This window comes from Littorina saxatilis, linkage group LG17 (assembly GCF_037325665.1).
Source record: "Littorina saxatilis isolate snail1 linkage group LG17, US_GU_Lsax_2.0, whole genome shotgun sequence".
Lineage (NCBI taxonomy): Eukaryota > Metazoa > Mollusca > Gastropoda > Littorinimorpha > Littorinidae > Littorina > Littorina saxatilis.
The window spans coordinates 55478245-55499971 of record NC_090261.1 but is presented as its reverse complement, the minus strand read 5'-3'; the positions used below and the strand labels follow the sequence as shown (position 1 = coordinate 55499971).

At 44.1% G+C, this 21727-nt stretch overlaps 1 protein-coding gene across 1 annotated transcript in view; it reads right to left on the bottom strand.

The window, feature by feature from the left end:
* The window catches only part of LOC138951664 (rab3 GTPase-activating protein non-catalytic subunit-like), a 44845-nt gene that overhangs the window by 12770 nt on the left and 10348 nt on the right, over window positions 1–21727 (bottom strand). The window contains exons 12-29 of the mRNA XM_070323209.1: window positions 20706–20845; window positions 19247–19574; window positions 18695–18777; window positions 18213–18277; window positions 12151–12241; window positions 11355–11500; window positions 10919–10975; window positions 10117–10336; window positions 9074–9171; window positions 8343–8439; window positions 7906–8066; window positions 6915–7212; window positions 6410–6583; window positions 5861–5967; window positions 5673–5739; window positions 4899–4969; window positions 4457–4492; window positions 3479–3553 (exon numbers count right to left, since the gene is read on the bottom strand). Coding sequence (XP_070179310.1) covers window positions 3479–3553; window positions 4457–4492; window positions 4899–4969; window positions 5673–5739; window positions 5861–5967; window positions 6410–6583; window positions 6915–7212; window positions 7906–8066; window positions 8343–8439; window positions 9074–9171; window positions 10117–10336; window positions 10919–10975; window positions 11355–11500; window positions 12151–12241; window positions 18213–18277; window positions 18695–18777; window positions 19247–19574; window positions 20706–20845 — 2314 coding nt within the window. The remainder of the gene's footprint in view (window positions 1–3478; window positions 3554–4456; window positions 4493–4898; window positions 4970–5672; window positions 5740–5860; window positions 5968–6409; window positions 6584–6914; window positions 7213–7905; window positions 8067–8342; window positions 8440–9073; window positions 9172–10116; window positions 10337–10918; window positions 10976–11354; window positions 11501–12150; window positions 12242–18212; window positions 18278–18694; window positions 18778–19246; window positions 19575–20705; window positions 20846–21727) is intronic.

Below are 21727 nucleotides of genomic sequence, written 5' to 3'. Positions count from 1 at the left end.
CTACAGATTGGAAAGATAGGCTTTGACAGCATTTCTCTCTGAGGTCTTTCTTTCAAATTGCTGGGGACAAGGAAAGCTGGGGGGATAACGGAGTACAGCAACATGGGACAAGAAAATGAACATGATAGCTTTTTCAATCTAACCCCATTCATGCTCCTCCATACCCATACCAAATAAACCACCCCTTCCCTTTCCCTCTTCCCTGCATATTAGTCCAGATCAAGTGGAAGCACCCTTTTTACATTTAGTCAAGTTTTGACTAAATGTTTTAACATAGAGGGGGGAATCGAGACGAGGGTCGTGGTGTATGTGTCTGTGTGTGTGTGTCTGTCTGTGCGTGTGTGTGTAGAGCGATTCAGACCAAACTACTGGACCGATCTTTATGAAATTTGACATGAGAGTTCCTGGGAATGATATCCTCGGACGTTTTTTTCTTTTTTTCGATAAAATACCTTTGATGACGTCATATCCGGCTTTTTGTAAAAGTTGAGACGGCACTGTCACACCCTCATTTTTCAATCAAATTGATTGAAATTTTGGCAAAGCAATCTTCGACGAAGGCCGGACTTTGGTATTGCATTTCAGCTTGGTGGCTTAAAAACTAATGAATGAGTTTGGTCATTAAAAATCGGAAACTTGTAATTAAAATTATTTTTTTATTAAACGATCCAAAAACAATTTCATCTTATTCTTCGTCATTTTCTGATTCCAAAAACATATACATCTATATATATATACGACTTGTGTCTGTGTGTCTGTGTGTCTGTGTGTGTGTCTGTGTGTGAGTTCGCGATGCACGGCCAAAGTTCTCGATGGATCTGCTTCAAATTTGGTGGGCATATTCAGGTAGACCCGGGACAGGACACAACCTGGTCGATATTTCAACACGTGCTCTCAGCGCGCAGCGCTGAACCGATTTTGGTTCCACCTCAGCTATTTTGGTTCCACCTCAGCTACCCGGGCCCCCATACCGACACACCAAAGCCAAAGTTCTCGGTGGATCTTTTTCAAATTTGGACACCGTATTCAGCTACACCCCGGACACAATATCATCGATGAGATATTTCAACACGTGCTCTCAGCGCGCAGCGCTGAACCGATTTTGGTTTTTGTGTTCATTTCACCATTATAAGTAACTCTTCCTTATCTTCTCATCTTCTCCAGGTTTTCAGCGTTTACCTCCCTTCCTTCGTATGGTGCACTATGGGGCATCTTCGGATATTCCCGGCGTTCTGTTACTATTTTTAGAAGGTCACCGCAGTGTCCAGAACGTAAATTGGACCCGTAAATTATCCTCACTGTAAAAGTGCAAAGGTCAAATCAATTTATAGCCACGCGAAAAATACACTGTCATCTATCTCTCTATAGATACGGCTTCTCTGTGTTTGTGTGTGTGTGTGTGTGTGTGTGTGTCTCTCTATGTGAGCAACACCTGGGAATTGTTCAGTTCTGTTTGTGATGTGGTCTGGCGGCTTTTGTGTATTTGTATGTACTGGCCTTCCTTTGAAAAGCCATAACAGTTCAAAAGGGCTTACAGATAAGCTCTAAATTGCTCAATCCTGTTTGAGTGGAGTTCGCCTCCAAAGGTGATTAACACGGTTACATTCGTCAACAAGGATGGGACTCGATATGGTCAGGAATGGCATTATGGCCACTGAATCATTTTCGTGCTGTTCCCATTCCACGAATCTGGGAGGGACCTAAGCTTGGCGGGTCCATTGTTCGGACCCGGCGAAGCCGGCGCACGGCTCTAAGTACTTCTTCCCGGCGAAGCCGGCTACCCGGCGAAGCGGGTATTCATTCTAGTATGTTATATTCAGATTAAAAACAAGCTCTGAAAATTAAAAATATAAAAATTATGAATAAAATTAATTTTCCGAAATCGATTTAAAAACAATTTCATCTTATTCCTTGTCGGTCCCTGATTCCAAAAACATATAGATATGATATGTTTGGATTAAAAACAAACTCAGTAAGCTAAAACGAATAGACATACAGAAAAGCGTGTTATCCTGCTCAGCGCCACCACTACTGCACTATTCTGCATGGCTTGTCGATTTCACTGCCTTTGCCACGAGCGGTGGACTGACGAAACTACAAGTATGTGGTCTTGGTGAAAAAAGCAGTGCGTTCATTTTCATTCTGTGAGCTGGACAGCTTGAGTAAATGTTGTTATTTCGCCTTACGCGACTTGTTTTAAATCCCCTCCCCCTCCCTGATTTAAGACTTGCCCCCTTTCAGATCTCCTGTTCATGTCTATAATTTATAAATTTCTTTCTATTTTAAGACTCCCTCCTGGGGTGGGGATGTAGCTCAGTCGGTAGCGCGCTGGATTTGTATCCAGTTGGCCGCTGTCAGCGTGAGTTCGTCCCCACATTCGGCGAGAGATTTATTTCTCAGAGTCAACTTTGTGTGCAGACTCTCCTCGGTGTCCGAACACCCCCGTGTGTACACGCAAGCACAAGACCAAGTGCGCACGAAAAAGATCCTGTAATCCATGTCAGAGTTCGGTGGGTTATAGAAACACGAAAATACCCAGCATGCTTCCTCCGAAAACGGCGTATGGCTGCCTAAATGGCGGGGTAAAAAACGGTTATACACGTAAAATTCCACTCGTACAAAAAACACGAGTGTACGTGGGAGTTTCAGCCCACGAACGCAGAAGAAGAAGAAGACTCCCTCCTTATTAAGGCCTTATTTTTTCAAATTTGTGAGGTCTTAAAAGGGAGGGAGTGGAGGGGGGGGGGGCGGTTTGTTTGTTTGTTTGCTTAACGCCCAGCCGACCACGAAGGGCCATATCAGGGCGGTGCTGCTTTGACATATAACGTGCGCCACACACAAGACAGAAGTCGCAGCACAGGCTTCATGTCTCACCCAGTCACATTATTCTGACACCGGACCAACCAGTCCTAGCACTAACCCCATAATGCCAGACGCCAGGCGGAGCAGCCACTAGATTGCCAATTTTAAAGTCTTAGGTATGACCCGGCCGGGGTTCGAACCCACGACCTCCCGATCACGGGGCGGACGCCTGACAGGGGGGGGGGGGGGGGGCGGTCCAACTCCTCCAACTGCCATATATTTCAACATGCTTTATTACACCCCCGGTATAGGGGTGTGTATAGGTTTCGCTCGATGTGTTTGTGTGTTTGTGTGTTTGTGTTCGCATATAGATCTCAAGAATGAACGGACCGATCGTCACCAAACTTGGTGAACAGGTTCTATACATTCCTGAGACGGTCCTTACAAAAACTGGGACCAGTCAAACACACGGTTAGGGAGTTATTGGTGGATTAAGATTCTACAAGGACTTATAGAGTGACATATTAATGGTCAAAGGGAAATAACCTTCTCAGTTGGTGGCAGTGAGAATGGTTATTTCCCTTTGACCAACGGGGGTGTTTTTCCTACCTCGAAGGAATTTCTTGTTACCTCAGTCATTACAAATGATGGTCAGGGCAAAAATGTTCTTGCTTACCTCCATTATATTGTCCAAGAGCTCTGCCGCAAGCCCAGCAAATGTTGTCAGGCTTTTGTCGCTCATGTTAGCCTCCTGTACAAACAGAAACAAACATCCAAACTTTCCACTTGTAATTGGAACTAAAAAGAGCACACCTCGAAAAAGTTGACACATCCATAAAAACAATCAAAATATAAATGCAGATTCCATGCCCCTGCCACAAATTATTTACTGAAAGTCAGATAGTACAGTCAGCAGATCAAACTTCTTCATATGCAAATGTACTGTATAGGGTCACCACCATAGGCTTGAGCTTGTTGTTGATCCTTAACATGTACTATTATGCATTATCCATACATTGTAGAATAAACACTGTTTAAACCAAATGTACTGCAATAAGTTTAATGTAATCCATAAAATAACAGTGCAATCCTGTTTGCCTCTCGTTACTCTTTCCAAAACACAGGCTGTGTTTTACAAGGCACCTCTTTCATTGTTTTCCCTGACATTTCTTTTCTATTCCTTTATTCTGTCTTTCTTCTTTTTAATTTTTGGCTCACGTAAGTGTAGCCTATGCGATCGTAACTTTGTCTGTCTGTGCGTGCGTATGTGCGTATGTGCGTGCGTGCGTGCGTGTGTATGTCTGTGGTAGAAACTTTAACATTTCGTCATTTGAAGACGTCACATTATGACGTAAGAAGGTTAGACGTCACGCGAAGGAATTACTGAAAGTCTCGGTCATTGTTATTTTGAGCGGGCCGAGACTAGTTGGCAGTCGTGTCCCTGTAAGTAGGCTACATGCAGACAGACAGATCTAGATCTAGTGTCTCGCTTTCTTGCACAGTGTCACCTATGCTTACTGTGTGTGTGTGTGTGTGTGTGTGTGTGTGTGTGTGTGTGTGTATGTGTGACGGAGTGATTGAGTTTGTGTTACTGTTTGTCAATTTCTTACGTGAGCCTTGAAGGCTTCGCCTCTTGTTTCTCTATGTACTTTACCTTTCTACACAGTCTGTCCTTTGGTGCTTTTCCAACCTGTGGACAGAAATAAGCAATACAAAATCTCAAGATATATTATAGATATGGCTAGGACATACACAAGTTATAATACTTGAATGATTACAAAATAATATGCTGTTGCAAAAAAAAATTGCAAACCTGAGCATTAAATTGTTGTCACTGCTTATTAAAGATCACAGCCATTGTGTTCACAATTAGTTTCGGCAACATTCTGAGCTGCATTTTCTTAAATTTGCTATTTGTTTTGTTTGTTTGTAGTTTGTTTGTTTGTTTGTTTGTTTGAGAATACATCATGTCATCAAAAGCATTTGAGTGCCCATACACAAATCCAATGTGGTTCATGAAAACATGTAGCAAACAAAATAATTTTGTGAATGCTGTGAGGAACTTACAGCAGTCACTCATTCAATTTCCAACTCACCTTCTCCATAAGCTGGGCAGCAGCAGACAGTCTCTTCATGACAAACATGTGCCACAGCATACTGGAAACACCTGCAGCAGCAGCAGCAATAAAGTATTTCAGTCACAGACAGTTGCAAATGATTTAACAAACAAGGCTGATAAGGCTATGTATACCAAGGTTAAAAGCTTCACTTTCTATAAAAAAAAAAAAATCATTTTTATGAATCATTCATTCGCTCAGCTTCCTGACGAGTGGACGTAAACTGATTCTATGTGTGAATATTTGTTTGTCTGTTCACTTAAAAGACCGTTGGGTCGAAATATCTGTGAATGTATTGTTTTGTCAATAACAAATGTTCCAACCACCTACCTTTCTCGGTTTTTTTTATTCACTTTCTATGGCTTTGCATGTGAGATGTATAAGGCATATGGACGCATATGATATGGATCCCCTATGTCATATATTGTATGTCACGATACTAAAACGGAATAAAGTTTTGTTTAAGCCATATGGACGCATGACCAAAAGCATAATGAACCCTCTTTCTTCTCTTTCCCTACCTTTAAATATGTGCTTAAATTAATTTTCCTCACAATTATTTACCACAATCATCGTTGAAGCATTTCCAAAGAAATACGCTAATAGTTTTCAAAGCAAAATAAGCAGATAAGAGTGACAAGATTATTTGAAAAGACACATTTGCACGGAGAACCGGCGTTTCCATCTGAGTGATCGACAAGAAGAAGACGAAGATTTGGAAAGACAATTTTCAACAAAGCCACGTGCACTAACCTTGTCTGAGGACAGCATTCTGCACCAACTTGAGGTACTCTAAAGACAGCTGCAAATACTGCACCTCCTGGAGAGAAAAAAACACGTTTTTCACAAACAGAGCAGTAATACATCCACAACTTTTCGTACAGTTTGGTAAGCAAAAATTCTGGAAACCCACGCATTCACTGACAAAAAGTGTTGTGTACCTCAGGGTCTTTGTTCCACAGCACAGCATACTCCCAGCCACAGTTAGAGATGAGGACGTCATTGTCCAGGCTGTGGGGGAAGAGCTTTCTCAGGTCCTCCAGATGTGCTGTCAAACACAGACCATTACATTTAGTACTCTAACACCATATATACATATTCTTCTGGTGTGCTGTGAGATGCAAATTTCATACTTGGTGTCAGTATACCCATGTCATCCTACAGCAAAGAAACTAAAGCCTTCCTTAGTGGGAGAGGCACAGTCTGGGGAAAAGCTGGGTATAACAATAAGAGTCTCGTCCAACAGAAAAAAGTTCTTATACAAGTTAACATTCTCACTACACTCTTGAAAGTTATGAAACAATGGAATCCTGTTTTTCTAAAAGCTTCAGTACATGTAACCAGTTACAAATGAACACTCACCAAAACACAACCAAAAAAAAAGAATCTATGCATGGGATTTGTACTATAAAAAGATTCACTTGAACATGTTAAACACGAAAGCTTTTATTACAAGTCAAAGAAAACATTCTTGGCATGATGTCACCTACTTTGCAACATATCCACTGCAGTCATGCTTTTGACAGCCTGCTTCTGCTCCTGAGTTGGCGTAGACTCTTCCTGCTCCTGACTGTGACCTTCACCTTCAGGGGCCATCTTGTAGAGGGACTGGGCTCCAAGCCCTTGGCTGGCCACATAGTGTGCCACGAGCTCTGAGATTGCACCTGGTAGGGAAAGAAACACCGAGGCATGTTAGGTACAGCACATGCAAAAAGGAGTATGACAGCAGGGTTGGTGTGCACAAAACAGTGACCAACAGGGTGGGAACCAAGCTCTGGGTTGAATTGTTTGAAATCAAGATTTGGGTGAGATTTCAACATTTCAAACCAGCGCTAGGATACCACCCATTGGGCACTTTCTCACGCACAACACCCCTGGTATCTGGAATGCATACTACAAACTGAGACATTAGATTATCTAAATAAAGCAGGAACAAAGATGTTACATGAAGATACTTAAACCCAGAAGAAGAAATGAACATGAAGATAAACATACCTTTTCCTCCCTCCAACAGCTTTGCAACAGACACTCTGATTGGCTCCTTGGTGGCTTCAGGTTCAGTAGGCCCCTTCTCACTGGCTGGAATGTTGATCTGCAGCAGGGTGCTCAAAGCAACCGTGTCCTCCAGTTGTTTGGTGAGCAGCTCCCAGTCAGCCATGTCCACGGAAACGTCCACCCATGTGGAAAAATCTCCTGAGTGCCTCAGAGCTTTCTTTGAGTCCTGTTCTTTCTCAGTTCCTTTGTCTTTGTCAGTGTCATCTTCTTTGTCAGAGGCTGTGTCAGCGTCAGGGTCCTAAAAATGACAAAGGCAAATAAACAGAACGTGTAAAAGCACAGTGGTGCAAATGATTTTTTCATATGTGTTATCTTGCAGTTTAATTTAAGCTTTGGAAGCATTTGTATTAGTTTGGTGCAATTTTGTTCAGAGAGTTTATCAAGAAAGAAACAAAGAAAGCCAGCAAAAAAAGACAAACAATGAAAACAAGAGACTGGACATGCAGCTATTTGCTCACATCTACGGTCAAACCTGCCATTGCGACCACCTGTCCATGATGACTTCTGGTCAGTCCCTTGAGTGGTTGTTATCAATAGGTTCAACTCTATCGGTTTTATATCTATTACTTTGTACATTTCTTGTATTCCCAAAATGTAGACCAACAACTATGAACCCTTCACCGACCTCATGGCGCCAACGCTTAGACCTGGGGGCAGAAGAAGACATCATTCACCAGCTTGATAGAGCAGCGCAAGTCACCATCTTCAGGCTGCGAACAGGACACTGCCAACTCCTCTTCCATATGTACAAACTGAAAATCTCAGACACTGACCAATACGCCCTGAGACACCAGATGTGGCCCAGTCCAGTGGAGGCCCACGAGAACTGTGGGGGTCGGCAACGTCGCTGCGGCTGACTGCGGACTTCGCCCTACAGACCAAATTGAAAATTTAGCATGGCTGGGAATGCAGAAGAAGAAGAACCCCTCACCTTTGCCGTTTTCTGACTGGTGATGAAATCAGCGGCCACCCTGCGACAAACAAGAGCGGTGACGAAGGCCGAGCAGTTTTGTTCCGACTGACTGCAGGCGTCGCGCACACGCTGCCACCACGGTGACCTGTGGTTGTGGTCCACCAACACTTCCGACATGTCTGCAATCACACATGGAGTTACAGCATAGAGTGCTGAAGCAAATGTACGGTGTCATTTGTTCCAGCAATTGCATGCTAAACTGAAGAAAAAAACACCCCAAAACACACACAAAAAACACCCACACACGCACACATACACACACACGCTTGTCCTCATGCATACACACACACAAACGAACAAGGACACTGACATTTTAGCTGTTGTTGACTCCTTATCTGCATCATTTCAAGCAAGAAATGAGCCAAGACAGTAGCTACACTGTCAGTAAAACTTACCAGTCATCCCAGTGATGGTTTTGATGAGCGCTTTCAAGGCAGGAATGGCACTGACACCCAAGTCATCCACCGACATACAGTGCAGCAGCAGCAGTTTCTGAACACAGCACAGAAAAAGAGAGAACAATGCACAGATGGTAAAAGTATTACCCTCACTGACAACATCACTTAGTTTGATAAATATACCTAGAGATTTTCCCCAAGGATTTTCTCGTTCCTGAGGCAATTTTAGAGAGAGAAACTGAAACTGAAACTGAAACTGAAACTGAAACTGAACTTTATTACCAAAGGATAGAGGTTTTAGGCAAAGCCTAATCTTACAACCTGTCTCCTGAGAGAGAGAGAGAGAGAGAGAGAAAGAGAGAGAGAGAGACAGAGAGACAGAGACACAGAGACAGAGAGACAGACAGACACAGAGGCAGATAGACAGACAGAGACAGAGAGAGAGAGACAAAGAGAGAGAGAGAAAGAGAGAGAGAGAGAACAGACAGACAGACAGACACAGAGGCAGACAGAGACAGATAGACAGATAGAGACAGTACAGATAGACAGATAGACAGAGAGAGAGAGACAAAGAGAGAGAGAGAGGAAAAAAGAAATTAACAGACAGAAAGAGAAAGACAGAGCCAGACAGAAAACGAGCGACGGACACAACAACAAAAAGAAGGAAAATGTGAAAACTTTCACCAAAAATATCAATCAAATACCAATTAGTGATAAGTAACACCCACCATGAGCTGATCAGGGGCCAAGTTGCTTTCCTGCAGAACAACTCCAATGTCTTCTGCTTTACACCTGCCTGTCAGGCAGCCATTGAACAGTAGGTGTGCTGAAATACAGAAAACATGGTGTGCAACATGAAAATCATCATGATAGTGAACCAGCACATCAAAAACTTACCGACCGTAACAATCACGTTTAAATCTTTCAGAGACTTCACTGACAGGACACCTACAACTACAGAAAAAGAGTCAATCAAACTACAATTTATCAATGCATGTTTTTCAATGCATAGTGAGGTACTCTGGCTCTTCATTTTCCATTGTCTATAAAAAAATAAAATTGACCAAGCTAAATCTACCTGAAAAAGACATGAAAATTCAACTATACAGAATTCCTCCATCCAGCTACAAGCACCAAGACACTTACAACATCACTGAATTAACATGTATATCTGAAGGAACTTTACCGCGACCAAACAAGCAGACTGTTATATGAAGTCTTATATCGCGCGCGTATCTCCAGACTCGGACTCAAGGTGCAGGGATCTATTTATGCCGTGTGAGATGAACAATTTTTTTTTACACAATACATCACGCATTCACATCGACCAGCAGATCGCAGCCATTTCGGCGCATATCCTACTTTTCACGGCCTATTATTCCAAGTCACACGGGTATTTTGGTGGACATTTTTTTTATCTATGCCTATTCAATTTTGCCAGGAAAGACCCTTTTGTCAATCGTGGGATCTTTAACATGCACACCCCAATGTGGATGTGCAACAGCATTCATAAATCTCCTCAGAATTGCCCCTCCCCATTATCTTAATCTCCATTACCCTTCATCCCAATTCCCTCTGGAACCTATTATACAGTGGAACCCTCCTTTCAGGACCTTCAAAGATCTGAGGGGGGGGGGGGGGGGGGGGAGTCTTGATATGGAGGTCAATTTTCTCAGGGAAACTTTAAGATCTGAAAAGACGGGGTGAGTGTGTCTGAAAAACATCGAAGTTTACAAATTCTCCACTTCATTGCTGAAATAGAGCGACTTACCAAGTGCATGCCTGCGTTCTTCTGTGACCTCCTTGCTGACACAGATGGTGCCCACTGTCTTGCTGAGACTACCGCTGTCTTCACTGACACTACCATGATGGCCGCGGGCAGAGAAACAGTGCAGGAAAGACGTGGCTGCTAGCAGTGAGGAGGTCTTGGTGCTGTCTGTTGAGATTGTGACCGACTTGCCTTGGTTTTGTGCAAACTGGAATTTCTTCAGCTGACACGAAAATTTTGTTTGAAATGGTGTGATGGGTAAATATGATTAATATGTTAACAGAATGAAATTTCAAATCAAAGTACCCAGTGTGTACATGCTCATGTATGTGTGTGTGTGTGTCCTTATGAGTGTGTTTGAGTGTGTGTGTGTACTTAGGTGTGTGTGTTTGAGTGTGTGTGTACTTAGGTGTGTGTGTTTCAGTGTGTGTGTGTACTTAGGTGTGTGTGTTTCAGTGTGTGTGTGTACTTAGGTGTGTGTGTTTCAGTGTGTGTGTGTACTTAGGTGTGTGTGTTTGAGTGTGTGTGTGTGTACTTAGGTGTGTGTGTTTGAGTGTGTGTGTGTACTTAGGTGTGTGTGTGTGAGTGTGTGTGTGTACTTAGGTGTGTGTGTTTGAGTGTGTGTGTGTACTTAGGTGTGTGTGTTTGAGTGTGTGTGTGTGTACTTAGGTGTGTGTGTGTGAGTGTGTGTGTGTACTTAGGTGTGTGTGTTTGAGTGTGTGTGGGTGTGTGGGGTGGGGGAGATGCAGGGAAAGTTAGACAAGAACATACATAATAAGGCAGAAAGGGTAAGGAACCCACTTACCTGTTCTGAAACTTGAGTAGCTTCTTCCTTCTTCATTCCTAAAGATGTCTGCAACACCTGCGAAAGACAGAATGTCCAAACTCAAGCTTTGATGTTTTCTTCACAACATGTTCTTTGTTCCAAACACACACTGGCTTATCTTTTGAACAAAACAAGGCATTTTCAACCTGCACAAACATATCTTCTCTTTGGCTTTCAGCTTGTTGAATACCTAGGCAACATACTGTGACCCCCCCCCCTCCCCCCCATTTAAGACCTCAGAAAATCAGGTCTTAAAAAGGAGGAAGTCTTAACATGGGGGTGATTTACAGAGGTTATGAACAGAAAGTCTGAGAAAACAGGGTATTATAAAGGAGGGAATCTTAAATTGGAGGGTCTATGGGGGGGGGGGGGGGGGTGGTGGCTCCACTGTACAAAACTAAATTGCAAAGCGTACCTCTGTTGGCGACAGCTGTGCAGCCAGCTCCGTGTCTGGAGTCCGAGAGGACAGTTTGAGAATGACAGCATAAGTGTCCAACAAGCCGGCCTCCATGTGAGCAAAACGCAGCAGTATCTTGCTGTCTATGTCCAAGTTGTCTTCCCCTGCGACAAATAAGTCAGATATATATATATATATATACTCAACATTCCTCTCTCTCTCCTGTCTTAGATCACCTGTAATTGGTGGTCGATGGGTTGCCACCTTCACCTGGTCGGAAGGCTTGCATGCCTCAGTGACCCATATAGTTATGCTGGCAGGAGATTCGTCTCTCGGTATGGCCACCCAAACCGGACAGGTCGAAGTATAGAGATCAGACAAAGCGCAATCCACTGGTCCTCCAGGCTGGGGGTTGGGCACAGGGGTAACAAACCAGTCCCTTACAAAAAAAGGTTTGTTATGGAAACAGCAACAAAACTCTACCGTACATCCAACCGGCATAACAGGCAGTAAGTAAGTAAGTCTCTCTCTTGACCCATTTCTGTATGTCGTGTTTGTAACCATCCATGCTGAAATTACCCGTGAGCAACCTATCACGTGGAAGCTACTGTCCTGTGAGTTTTAGTACGAAATGAATACATTAAAATGGAAAAAGTTCTTCGGCGCATGTAACCTACATGTCAATGTTATAAAAAACACATTTTAGGATATTCAATCAAACAAAAACACATAAAACAAATAAGGTCTTATATTGACAAGTACACCCACTGCCATTAACCCTAACTAATTCTTCAGTCTTCTCACAATGCCTCACCTTTGGATGACAACCCGGCGATGCATGACTGGACAATCTCCTGCATGAAGGTGACAGACAGGTAACGAGTGCTCAGGATACGCTCCAGAGCCTGTGAACCGCAAAAATGGCTTCCTCATTATAAGGAAGATACAGCATGGAAGTACTGCTCAGGGACACAAAGGTAAGAATACACTCTAATGCAAAGCAGGAGATCCTGCTTTTAGTGTTGAACTTTTAGTGGTTTTTAAACAAAAATCTTTCTCAAAACTTTGGGTGTATTTTTCTCCTGACTTACTTTGTTTCCTCTTTTCTGTTTATTTTTTTGATTGGATTTTGATGATTGAATATGCTTGAAATACATTATCTTACATGTACTGTACTGAAATAGTGTAACACTGGCTATCTGCAGTCATTTCCTTACACTGCGAAGTAAACATGTGACTAAAAAACAACTCAGAAGGGATGAAGAATGGGCTGGAATTAAAAATTTTAGTAATAAATTTTCATTTGATTAATATACTTACCCAACTCACATATAGCAATTAACTCTAGTTCAGTGCTGGTAACGCTGTACGCATCCCCTTGGTAACAAGGGAAGCCCCTCTAAAAAAAGAGTGACCAATACCCATAAGGCCATATTAATACATACTTCCGACTTCCGTATGCGCGCGCATACGCCGCCATATGCATCATTCCAAACGAAGCCCAACTCACTCCCCTTTTTTAGAAATCCACCCCCCACAGCGGGGAGGCGGGAGGGAATAAACGATGTGAGTTGGGTAAGTATATTAATCAAATGAAAATTTATTACTAAAATTTTTAATTAAATTACATATCTTACCCAACTCACATATAGCAGATTGCTACTATAGGTGGAGGGCACTTAACCCAATCAGGAATTGAGAATCTGTCCTGCCGCTAACAGAGCAGGTAACCCAGAAACACATCCTATCTCAATGCATAGGCATCTCTGAGATAAACACCAAAGAAAAACCTTTCCATAAAGCCAGCAAGCCGACTCAAGAACACAGTTCTGCCAGGAGACCAAATTGAAGAACAGCTAGAGTAGAAGCCCAATCTCTTGCCCCGTGAGGCCTAGCTGTAGTAAAGGGCAAAACTGCCCTGACATCCCCTGCCTGACTCTGCCACCATACATAAACTTGTCTAACTATGGTGGAGACCCAATTGGCTAACACTACTCTCGAGATGTCTTTAAAGCGCACCATAACGAGTGAGATAAAAAGAAGTTCCTGAGATTCCGATCTAGTGTGCAGAGTCCTTAACGGAAAACTGTGGAGGGCTAAAACCGTACAAAATTGTACATCAGAATCTCCAAGAGCCATAAAAATGCTCAAGAAAGGAATATAAAGTCCGTGCTGTTCGAAGGGGGAGGACTGACTGACTGCCCCCCCCCCCCCCCTGTCTACTGCCACCACTTGAAGGCATACCTGAACACTGTGGCAGTCCATCTAGGCAAGGTTGACCTCAACCAGTCATTACCCCTACCAAAGTTGAAAGACATTCTGTCTTCCTTTATATAAATTAATCAGTGTTTAACGTCGTATATAACCGTTCAAGGTTAAAGGGCGACGAAGCAGAAAGATAAGAACAAGAGCCCTTAGATTTAATGATCTCAAGCAATCCGTGCAAGTCAGAAAAAATCTTCAAAACTCGAACAGACCAAAAGGCTAAAAATATGGCTCTAGGGGAGCCAAAATAGTGATTAAGATTTGAACGGTGAATCAAAGTTGGTAACTCCAGATTCCGCTAATATGCCAGAAAACCCAAAAGAAACCTAAGTGCCATAGATCAGTCTTTCTCCGAAAATCTGTCTATAGCAAAATTAGCAGAAAAAACACTTACTCCCACTTCTCACAGAAGCTACCCGAGTAAGCATGGCCGATTTCCGTGTTGATCAGCAAGGCTAGTTAAGTAAAAGAGTCAAAGAATCCAATCACAAAAACCCTAAAACTAGGAGCAAAGTCCAAGAAAGGACTGAAGATCAGCTTTCAGCAAGCCTAAAGTAGGCCCTCTTAAACTTGCTGGTTATAAAGCCACCAAGAGAAAAATTAGCCTGAGCTGTCTCAGTAAAACTGATATCACATAATGTCTTAAACAAAGACGTGGGAGAAAAAGAACGGAAAGCCAAAATAGGTGGCTCGCCACCTTCATTGTACCGAGAGAAGAGGAGTTCTATCCGTTAAAACGTAAGCCATCTGTTCCAAGCCAGACAACAAGACAAGTACCAGTCCAGAGTTGACGGGCAGAAGAGCCCGAGCCACTCAAAAAAAATCCTACAGTAGACACCCGTGAGAAACGAGTGTGAGCAAAACCGGAGCCCTCTTGCCAGCCTAACGATGTCTGGCAACCCAAAAAGAACGGGCCCAAACTGTGCGACCTGCAGGCCGCTCAAAGTAAAACAAGAGTAAAAATCTCCATGCCCGGCAGTCGGGCGACGAAGATAAGCAAAAGGCGATAGTACCAAAAGGCAAAAACTCATTATTAGAAATTTCTCCCATTCCCCCGAAGGAACAAAAACACGTGGTCAAAGAGAGTCTGCTCCAAGTGGCCAATTGGCCGACAGACTTAGAGAGTCCGCCCAGTCATAGAGACTCTCATGAAGGTACTTCGCTGCTAAAAAGATCTCGTGATGGTAAAACCACCAAAACCTCTCATGTTCCGTGAGGAAGCGATAGGGAGTGAGAGACCCCCTTTTCTTGATGAGAAAAGCCCCCTGTGGAGTTGTCTGCTTGAAACAACACATGTTCCAACCCTTTGTTCTATTGCTTAACGCCCAACAGACCACAAAGGGTCCTATCAAAGCTGAGAAGCCTTAGACATCTAATGTGTTCCAGCCCTGCACTCCCAGTTACACCTGGAGTAAAGGACTTCTATCAAGGGCCGCTTGCACAATCTCCAAAAGATCCAAAAACGGCTCAACAAACGTATGACTTAGAAAAAAGATCAGAACCCTGAAGCTCTGAAATACCAAACGAACCATGAGAGAGAACCAAAAGGGAGGCACCCTTGTCTCCCCCCACAAAGAGGGAAACCTAATCCCCCCCAGCCGCTGTGTTAAACACAAAGGCGAAAGAAGAGTGATGCCGAGAACTAACTTCCAGTTGACATAACTGCCACAAGTGTGAAAGAAAGCGTGCTCTTGTGTGCCTACCAACACCCACCGCTAACTTGCCTCAGGGGGAAGAAAGGTGGATATTAGACACAGAACCCTGCCACGAACGCGAGGGTAAGGAGACAAAAGATAAAGTCGAGAACGGCGAGCCTGAAGCCTTTATTTGAAAACAATAAAAAGCCAAGGCCTGCCGTGCGCTTTCCTTCTGCAGTGAGCTTCAAAGATAGAGAAGAATCCCTGTGCATAGAAGCGAACCCACAAAGAGGAACCTTCAAGAAAAGAAGAGATTAAAGTCTCGCCAAAAGAACAAACCTTTTTGAAAGAGACCTACACCCAGGCTAAAAGCAAAGCTACATCCTTCGTATCCGCGTCCTGACGGAACACAAAAATATCCAGAAAGGACGTAACCGCGCACGAGAGAGCGCAGAAACAAGATTTGTTAAAAAGCGGTAAATGTAAAGGAGTGCGGCCATAATGAAACATAGCCAGGAGATCCTTGTTCTGACAGAGAGACAGTCACTCCTTGCTATTAACATCCAGACGGATGTTCGCCAATTCCGGGGAACCCGGTGGCGGTTCCGTAGAAAAAGCAAACGAAAAAACTACGTTCTTAAGCTTGGAGTAAACCGAAGCCTACGGATAGCGATCAGCGCGTGACGCGCTGCTTGAGCAGATGACGCAAGCTAAAGCCCCGCCACCGCAGGAGCTAAGCCGAGCGTTGCCCACAAAGGAAGTGGTAACAAAGGAGCCTCAATTGTGAAAAAACAACTTTCACAAGCCCAAACGACCCCAACAGAGAATCCAAGAACATAACGTTCTAAGATTCCCTTAAAAGGCTCAGGTCAGCTGAAAATGCGCAAAACGCGGCAAAGCTGAAGTATGAGATTCCCCCTGAGATGCCAACAAAGGCAGAGATGGGGCAAAAGCATCGATTGAGTTCGCAAATTGATCCTAAGAAGGAGCAAGACACGCCAAAAAAGATGGAGGAGAAAAGGCAGATGACAATGCTACCGCTAACCCAACAGGGAAAAAGCGCGTAGTAACCTCTGCCATCCATGTAAACAAAGATGGCAGCTTCGCTGAAAGTCAACAAAGAGGCGTCTCCATCTGCCCCAGAAGCTTAGTCTTCCAAATCCTCATCATCCTGTACAGTGGTATTCTAACCATCTACAAAAGGATGAGAGCCGGAACCAATCCCGAAAAAGCAACACTTGCCAAAAGGGAAAGGTTTGGAACAAATTTCCCAAAAGCCGGAACTCCGAAAGGATATTCCATCCACCTGCCTCATACCAGCTGAAAGCCTGGAAAAGGAAGTGGATTTAGCCTGAGTAACAGCAGAGGAACCGCAACAACGGAACCGAAAGCCGAAGACTGATGAACGCCAACTACCAACACCACAGTGTTAACGGCAGAAGGCTAAACCATCCTGAAACCGGAAGCCACAGCCGCAAAAGCGTTAGCAAAATCGGCCACGGATTGGCAAATATCAGAACCAACCGGATGCCTAAACATGCACCAGAAGATCCTATTGTAAGCCGCTTAAGCCCCCAGTGCCACTGCACTTGACAGCCTAAACGGCAATTTGAATTCAGTGCAACCACCTCTGCGGAAGCACCGTCTTCTGAACAGCCGACTGGCACTCCCGTGCCCTCCGGAAGCTGACCCCCTGCTTGACTCCCATAGTCAAACAAAGAGCCAGCTATACTGTTCTCTTCCTGCCCCCCGGGCGGAAGCGGAAGACGCACACCCTTACCACATTCTAAAGAAGCGGGTGGTTGCGCAAATCTTCCGTTCGCTCTCCAAGGTTCCTAACCGCCACCGACCTGCTGCCAATGCAGTCAGAGCCAGCCTCAGCTTCGGAACTTTCACCCACAAAGCCAGAGCCCGGAGTTACTTTCTCTTGGAGACGCTCTACCCTTTCCCCGGAGAACCCGGGTACTTGGGTAGAAAACATACCTTTAAACTGGTGTGAACCACCGGGAACCGGAACACAGGCCACAAGCGAAGGCGTGGTCCCATCATCCCATTCCGCATGAACATCAGCCTGAGACACAGTAGCAGACGGCGCAGGCGAACGTTGGCAAGAGACGAAACCCTCGTCACACCGGAAGCGAACGCATCTCCGCCCGCGTGGAAGCGATCTCCCCCGCCAAGGAAGAAACCTGTGAACTTAAAGAGAGCAACAATGTCGCCACGTACGTCCGCAGACGCACGACCGGGAAACACATAAACCAAGGAAGCCTAAACGGGCTTATCCACAGGAGAAACCTTGTCTAAAGGTTTAGCCGTCAAAAACGGAGTAGGAGGCATGACGACCAAAACATCGATATTTTTGCAAAGACAGTACATGAACCGAAACACAAGCCTGTCCGGAAGCCTAAGCTTTCCCAGATGTTTACTTTGTCGGCGAAGAACCAGCAGTTACTCGTATAGACAACTGCCGCTTCTTGGCGTTAACCGCCATGACCAAAAACAACTCACGAAAAATTTTGTAAACAAGAAAATTTCACAAGTTCAATTTAAGGTCAAAAACGCCCACAAACACAAGCAAAAAACAGAAAGATCTCACCTCAACATGAAGAGACGATAAGACAAGCAAGAAGATACCAAGAGGTAAGTGACCAAGTCCGTAGACGAAGTGACAGATGGCTGAACACAGCCAGAGCGTACAAAAACACGACCAGTCCCACTGCTCGCTGAGTATGGAATGATGCATATGGCGGCGTATGCGCGCGCATACGGAAGTCGGAAGTATGTATTAATATGGCCTTATGGGTATTGGTCACTCTTTTTTTAGAGGGGCTTCCCTTGTTACCAAGGGGATGCGTACAGCGTTACCAGCACTGAACTAGAGTTAATTGCTATATGTGAGTTGGGTAAGATATGTAATTTAATGGGTTTTGGAGGGGCCAGGGAGGCGACTGGAGGAACGGAAGACTGCGCTTACCTGGTGACTGATGCTGGCTATCCGAATATCCAGGAACACTTCCTTCACTGTATTCCGCAGGCTCTCTGAAAACAACATACATGGAAATTATTCTATGCGCTAGACTACACAGCAAAGGACTAGCGATCATCAACAGTGACACATGCTTGTATTGACTCAAGAGGATGGTTCAGTTATTTATGCAGAAATCAAATTAAAATAAACGATACATGTATTTACGATAGAATAAAACCATTACTCTCTGTTTCAGCACAGCTGGAGTGTACCAATTCAACAGAAACTTTGCAAGAACTCAAATTTTGAACTGTTTAATGGATAAAAACAAGCACAAAGACAGCAGTACTTAGATGCCTAGAAATTGAGTGTTTATAATTTACGGTGGCAATCAAGAACTGCCTGATGCAAAAACAAAGAGTCAACAGCCTTTCTGCAATCACACAGCTTACAAGAACACCTGGCAGGATGTCTGCCTGGTACCTTACCTGTCTCTGATGATGCTTCCTTGACTACTGCCTTCAACTTTTTCAGCAGGTGAAGATCTCTTGCTCTCTTGCTGCTCTTGTCACTGAAACACACAAATTCTCTCTTATCAGTTCAAGTCACATTCTAAGATAAGTCACAGCAACATTTCTTTATTTTGTTCTGTCATGTCTTTGTCCATTCAAAAGGCGGCTAGGTCAAGGTTCTTGTGAATGTGTTGTTTTGTCCTGAATTAACCGTTCCAAAATGTAACCTTTCTTGTTTTTTTATTCCCAGCAGTAAAGTTTCAACAGCATTTCAGAAGAAAAGTGGTAACTCATTGTACTTCAACAACTGGAACCACCATGAGCATGGTTTGCTACCATCTATGGTGAAGAAGAAGAAGAAGAAGAAGAAGAAGAAGAAGAAGAAGAAGAAGAAGAAGAAGAAGAAGAAGAAGAAGAAGAAGAAGAAGAAGAAGAAGAAGAAGAAGAAGAAGAAGAAGAAAACAAGACCAAAAAAAATACGAAGAAGAAGCAATGACATGACTAAAATGAACAGCCAATCAAACTCACCTTAGAGCCAAATGGAAAGGAATTTCCAGCGTTTTGATGGAACCTTCCGGATCGACCAACGCACACTGGAAAGCTCTGGACTTGACCCCGCGGTACGTCACGTTGTTCAACCCCATCAGGCCGTACGAGGGACACACCAAGATGCAGTGTTTGCTGACGTTGAAGGCAGCCACCCTAGGGCCATGCACGGCCGTCCAGACTTCCAGGATCCCCCTGCGAGGGGCGTAGATGATGAGGAACTGAGCGATGCGAGAGTGACTGGGGCTGTGCGGTCTGCTGCCATCCTCTTCTTTCACCTGAACCCAGCCTATCTGTGCATCCCTGTATCCTGTGACAAATGGATTGAAAAGTAGTTTTGAGAAAAGCAAAACGAAACAAAACCGAGAACCCACAAAAGGGTATAGTTAGAAAAAGAAAGTGCTTCTTTCACACAAAAACATTACAAAAGTAGGATTCTTCATATGACAAAACGGATGTTAACTGCAGCACTCACCTCTCTCACTCTGTCTCCGTTTCTCCCTCACACAGAAATTCTGGCTGACAGTGACACACATATACGGGATCTCTCTCTCTCTCTCTCTCTCTCTGTCTCTCTCTCTCTCTCTCTCTCTCTCTCTCTCTCTCTCTCTCTCTCTCTCTCTCTCTCTCTCTCTCTCTCTCTCTGTCTCTGTCCGTCTCTCTCTGTCCACCCCTTGCACACCGGTTCGACCGAAGCTAAGTTAAAAATAAATTCCTGTTGTGCAGCGGGATAAAGTATTCCCTCATACCTCGGAGATATACCTTCACTCGCTCGCAGCGACGTCACGTGACGGAAAGAATGTTATCACACCATTGAAATGACATTCTTTCCGTCCCCTATAGGCGACGAAATAGGTCAAATTTTGTGCACTTTTTAGTGGAAAATGCTTCGATGCCGGTACTGGACCCAGTGCCGTTGTAGTGCAAGTGCACTACAAAGGCACTGCACCCAGTGCCGATAAGCGACAGCATTCTGTTCCACCATCTAAAATGTCACGTGACGTCGCTGCGAGCGAGTGAAGGTATATCTCCGAGGTATGAGGGAATACTTTATCCCGCTGCACAACAGGAATTTATTTTTAACTTCTCTTCGGTCGTAGCGGTGTGTAATACCTCCTCTCTCTCTCTGTCTCTCTCTCTCTGTCTCTCTCTCTCTCTCTCTCTCTCTCTCTCTCTCTCTCTCTCTCTCTCTCTCTCTCTCTCTCTCTCTCTCTCTCTCCTTTTGTACAGTTCAGTTTCAGTTTCTCTCTCTCTCTCTCTCTCTCTCTCTCTCTCTCTCTCTCTCTCACACACACACACACACACACACACACACACACACACACACACACACACACACACACACACACACACACACACACACACACACACACTCTACAACCCACCCACCCAAACCACTCACGAACCTGCACTACACACACAACAGCAAAAGAAACGCTACCTTTCCACATGCGAACAGCGATACCCCGTTGCATGTCCACGAGGATCACGCGACCAAAACTGTCAGTGGTGGCAACGTAGTTGTTGCAGGGAGACAGAACTATGCTGTCCCCTGAACGACGCTTGTCCGGCAACCCAAATCTACACAGGCATCACAAAACAACAAAATCGTTAGAAGTCAGCCAATATGACCGTCATATGGATTACTAACAATTTGCTGAAGGCTACTGTTGAAGATTATTTGTTTGCAGGTGAACCTGTGCAATCTGTTATTACACCCCCGGTATAGGGGTGTGTATAGGTTTCGGTCGATGTGTTTGTTTGTTTGTGTGTTTGTTTGTTTGTATGTTTGTATGTTTGTGTGTTTGTTTGTGTTCGCAAGTAGATCTCAAGAATGAACGGACCGATCGTCACCAAACTTGGTGAACAGGTTCTATACATTCCTGAGACGGTCCTTACAAAAATTGGGACCAGTCAAACACACGGTTAGGGAGTTATTGGTGGATTTTGGTTTTTTGGGGGGATCAACTACGGCATAACTCTTCCTTATCTTCTCCATGTTTTCAGCGTTTACCTCCCTTCCTTCGTATGGTGCACTATGTATGAGGGGGCATCTTCGGATATTCCCGGCGTTCTGTTACTATTTTTAGAAGGTCACCGCAGTGTCCAGAACGTAAATTGGACCCGTAAATTATCCTCACTGTAAAAGTGCAAAGGTCGAATCAATTTATAGCCACGCGAAAAATACACTGTCATCTATCTCTCTATATGTGAAATGTGATATGAATGCTGTTTTTATATGTTATACTCTTACTTTCTCCCAAGCGCAAGACAAATTCTTCTATGAAAATTGAAGCCAATAAAATTTGAGTTGAGTTGAGTTGAGTTGATATATACGGCTTCTCTGTGTTTGTGTGTGTGTGTGTGTGTATGTGTCTCTCTCTATGTGGGCAACACCTGTGGATTGTTCAGTTCTGTTTGTGATGTGGTCTGGCGGCTTTTGTGTATTTGTATGTACTGGCC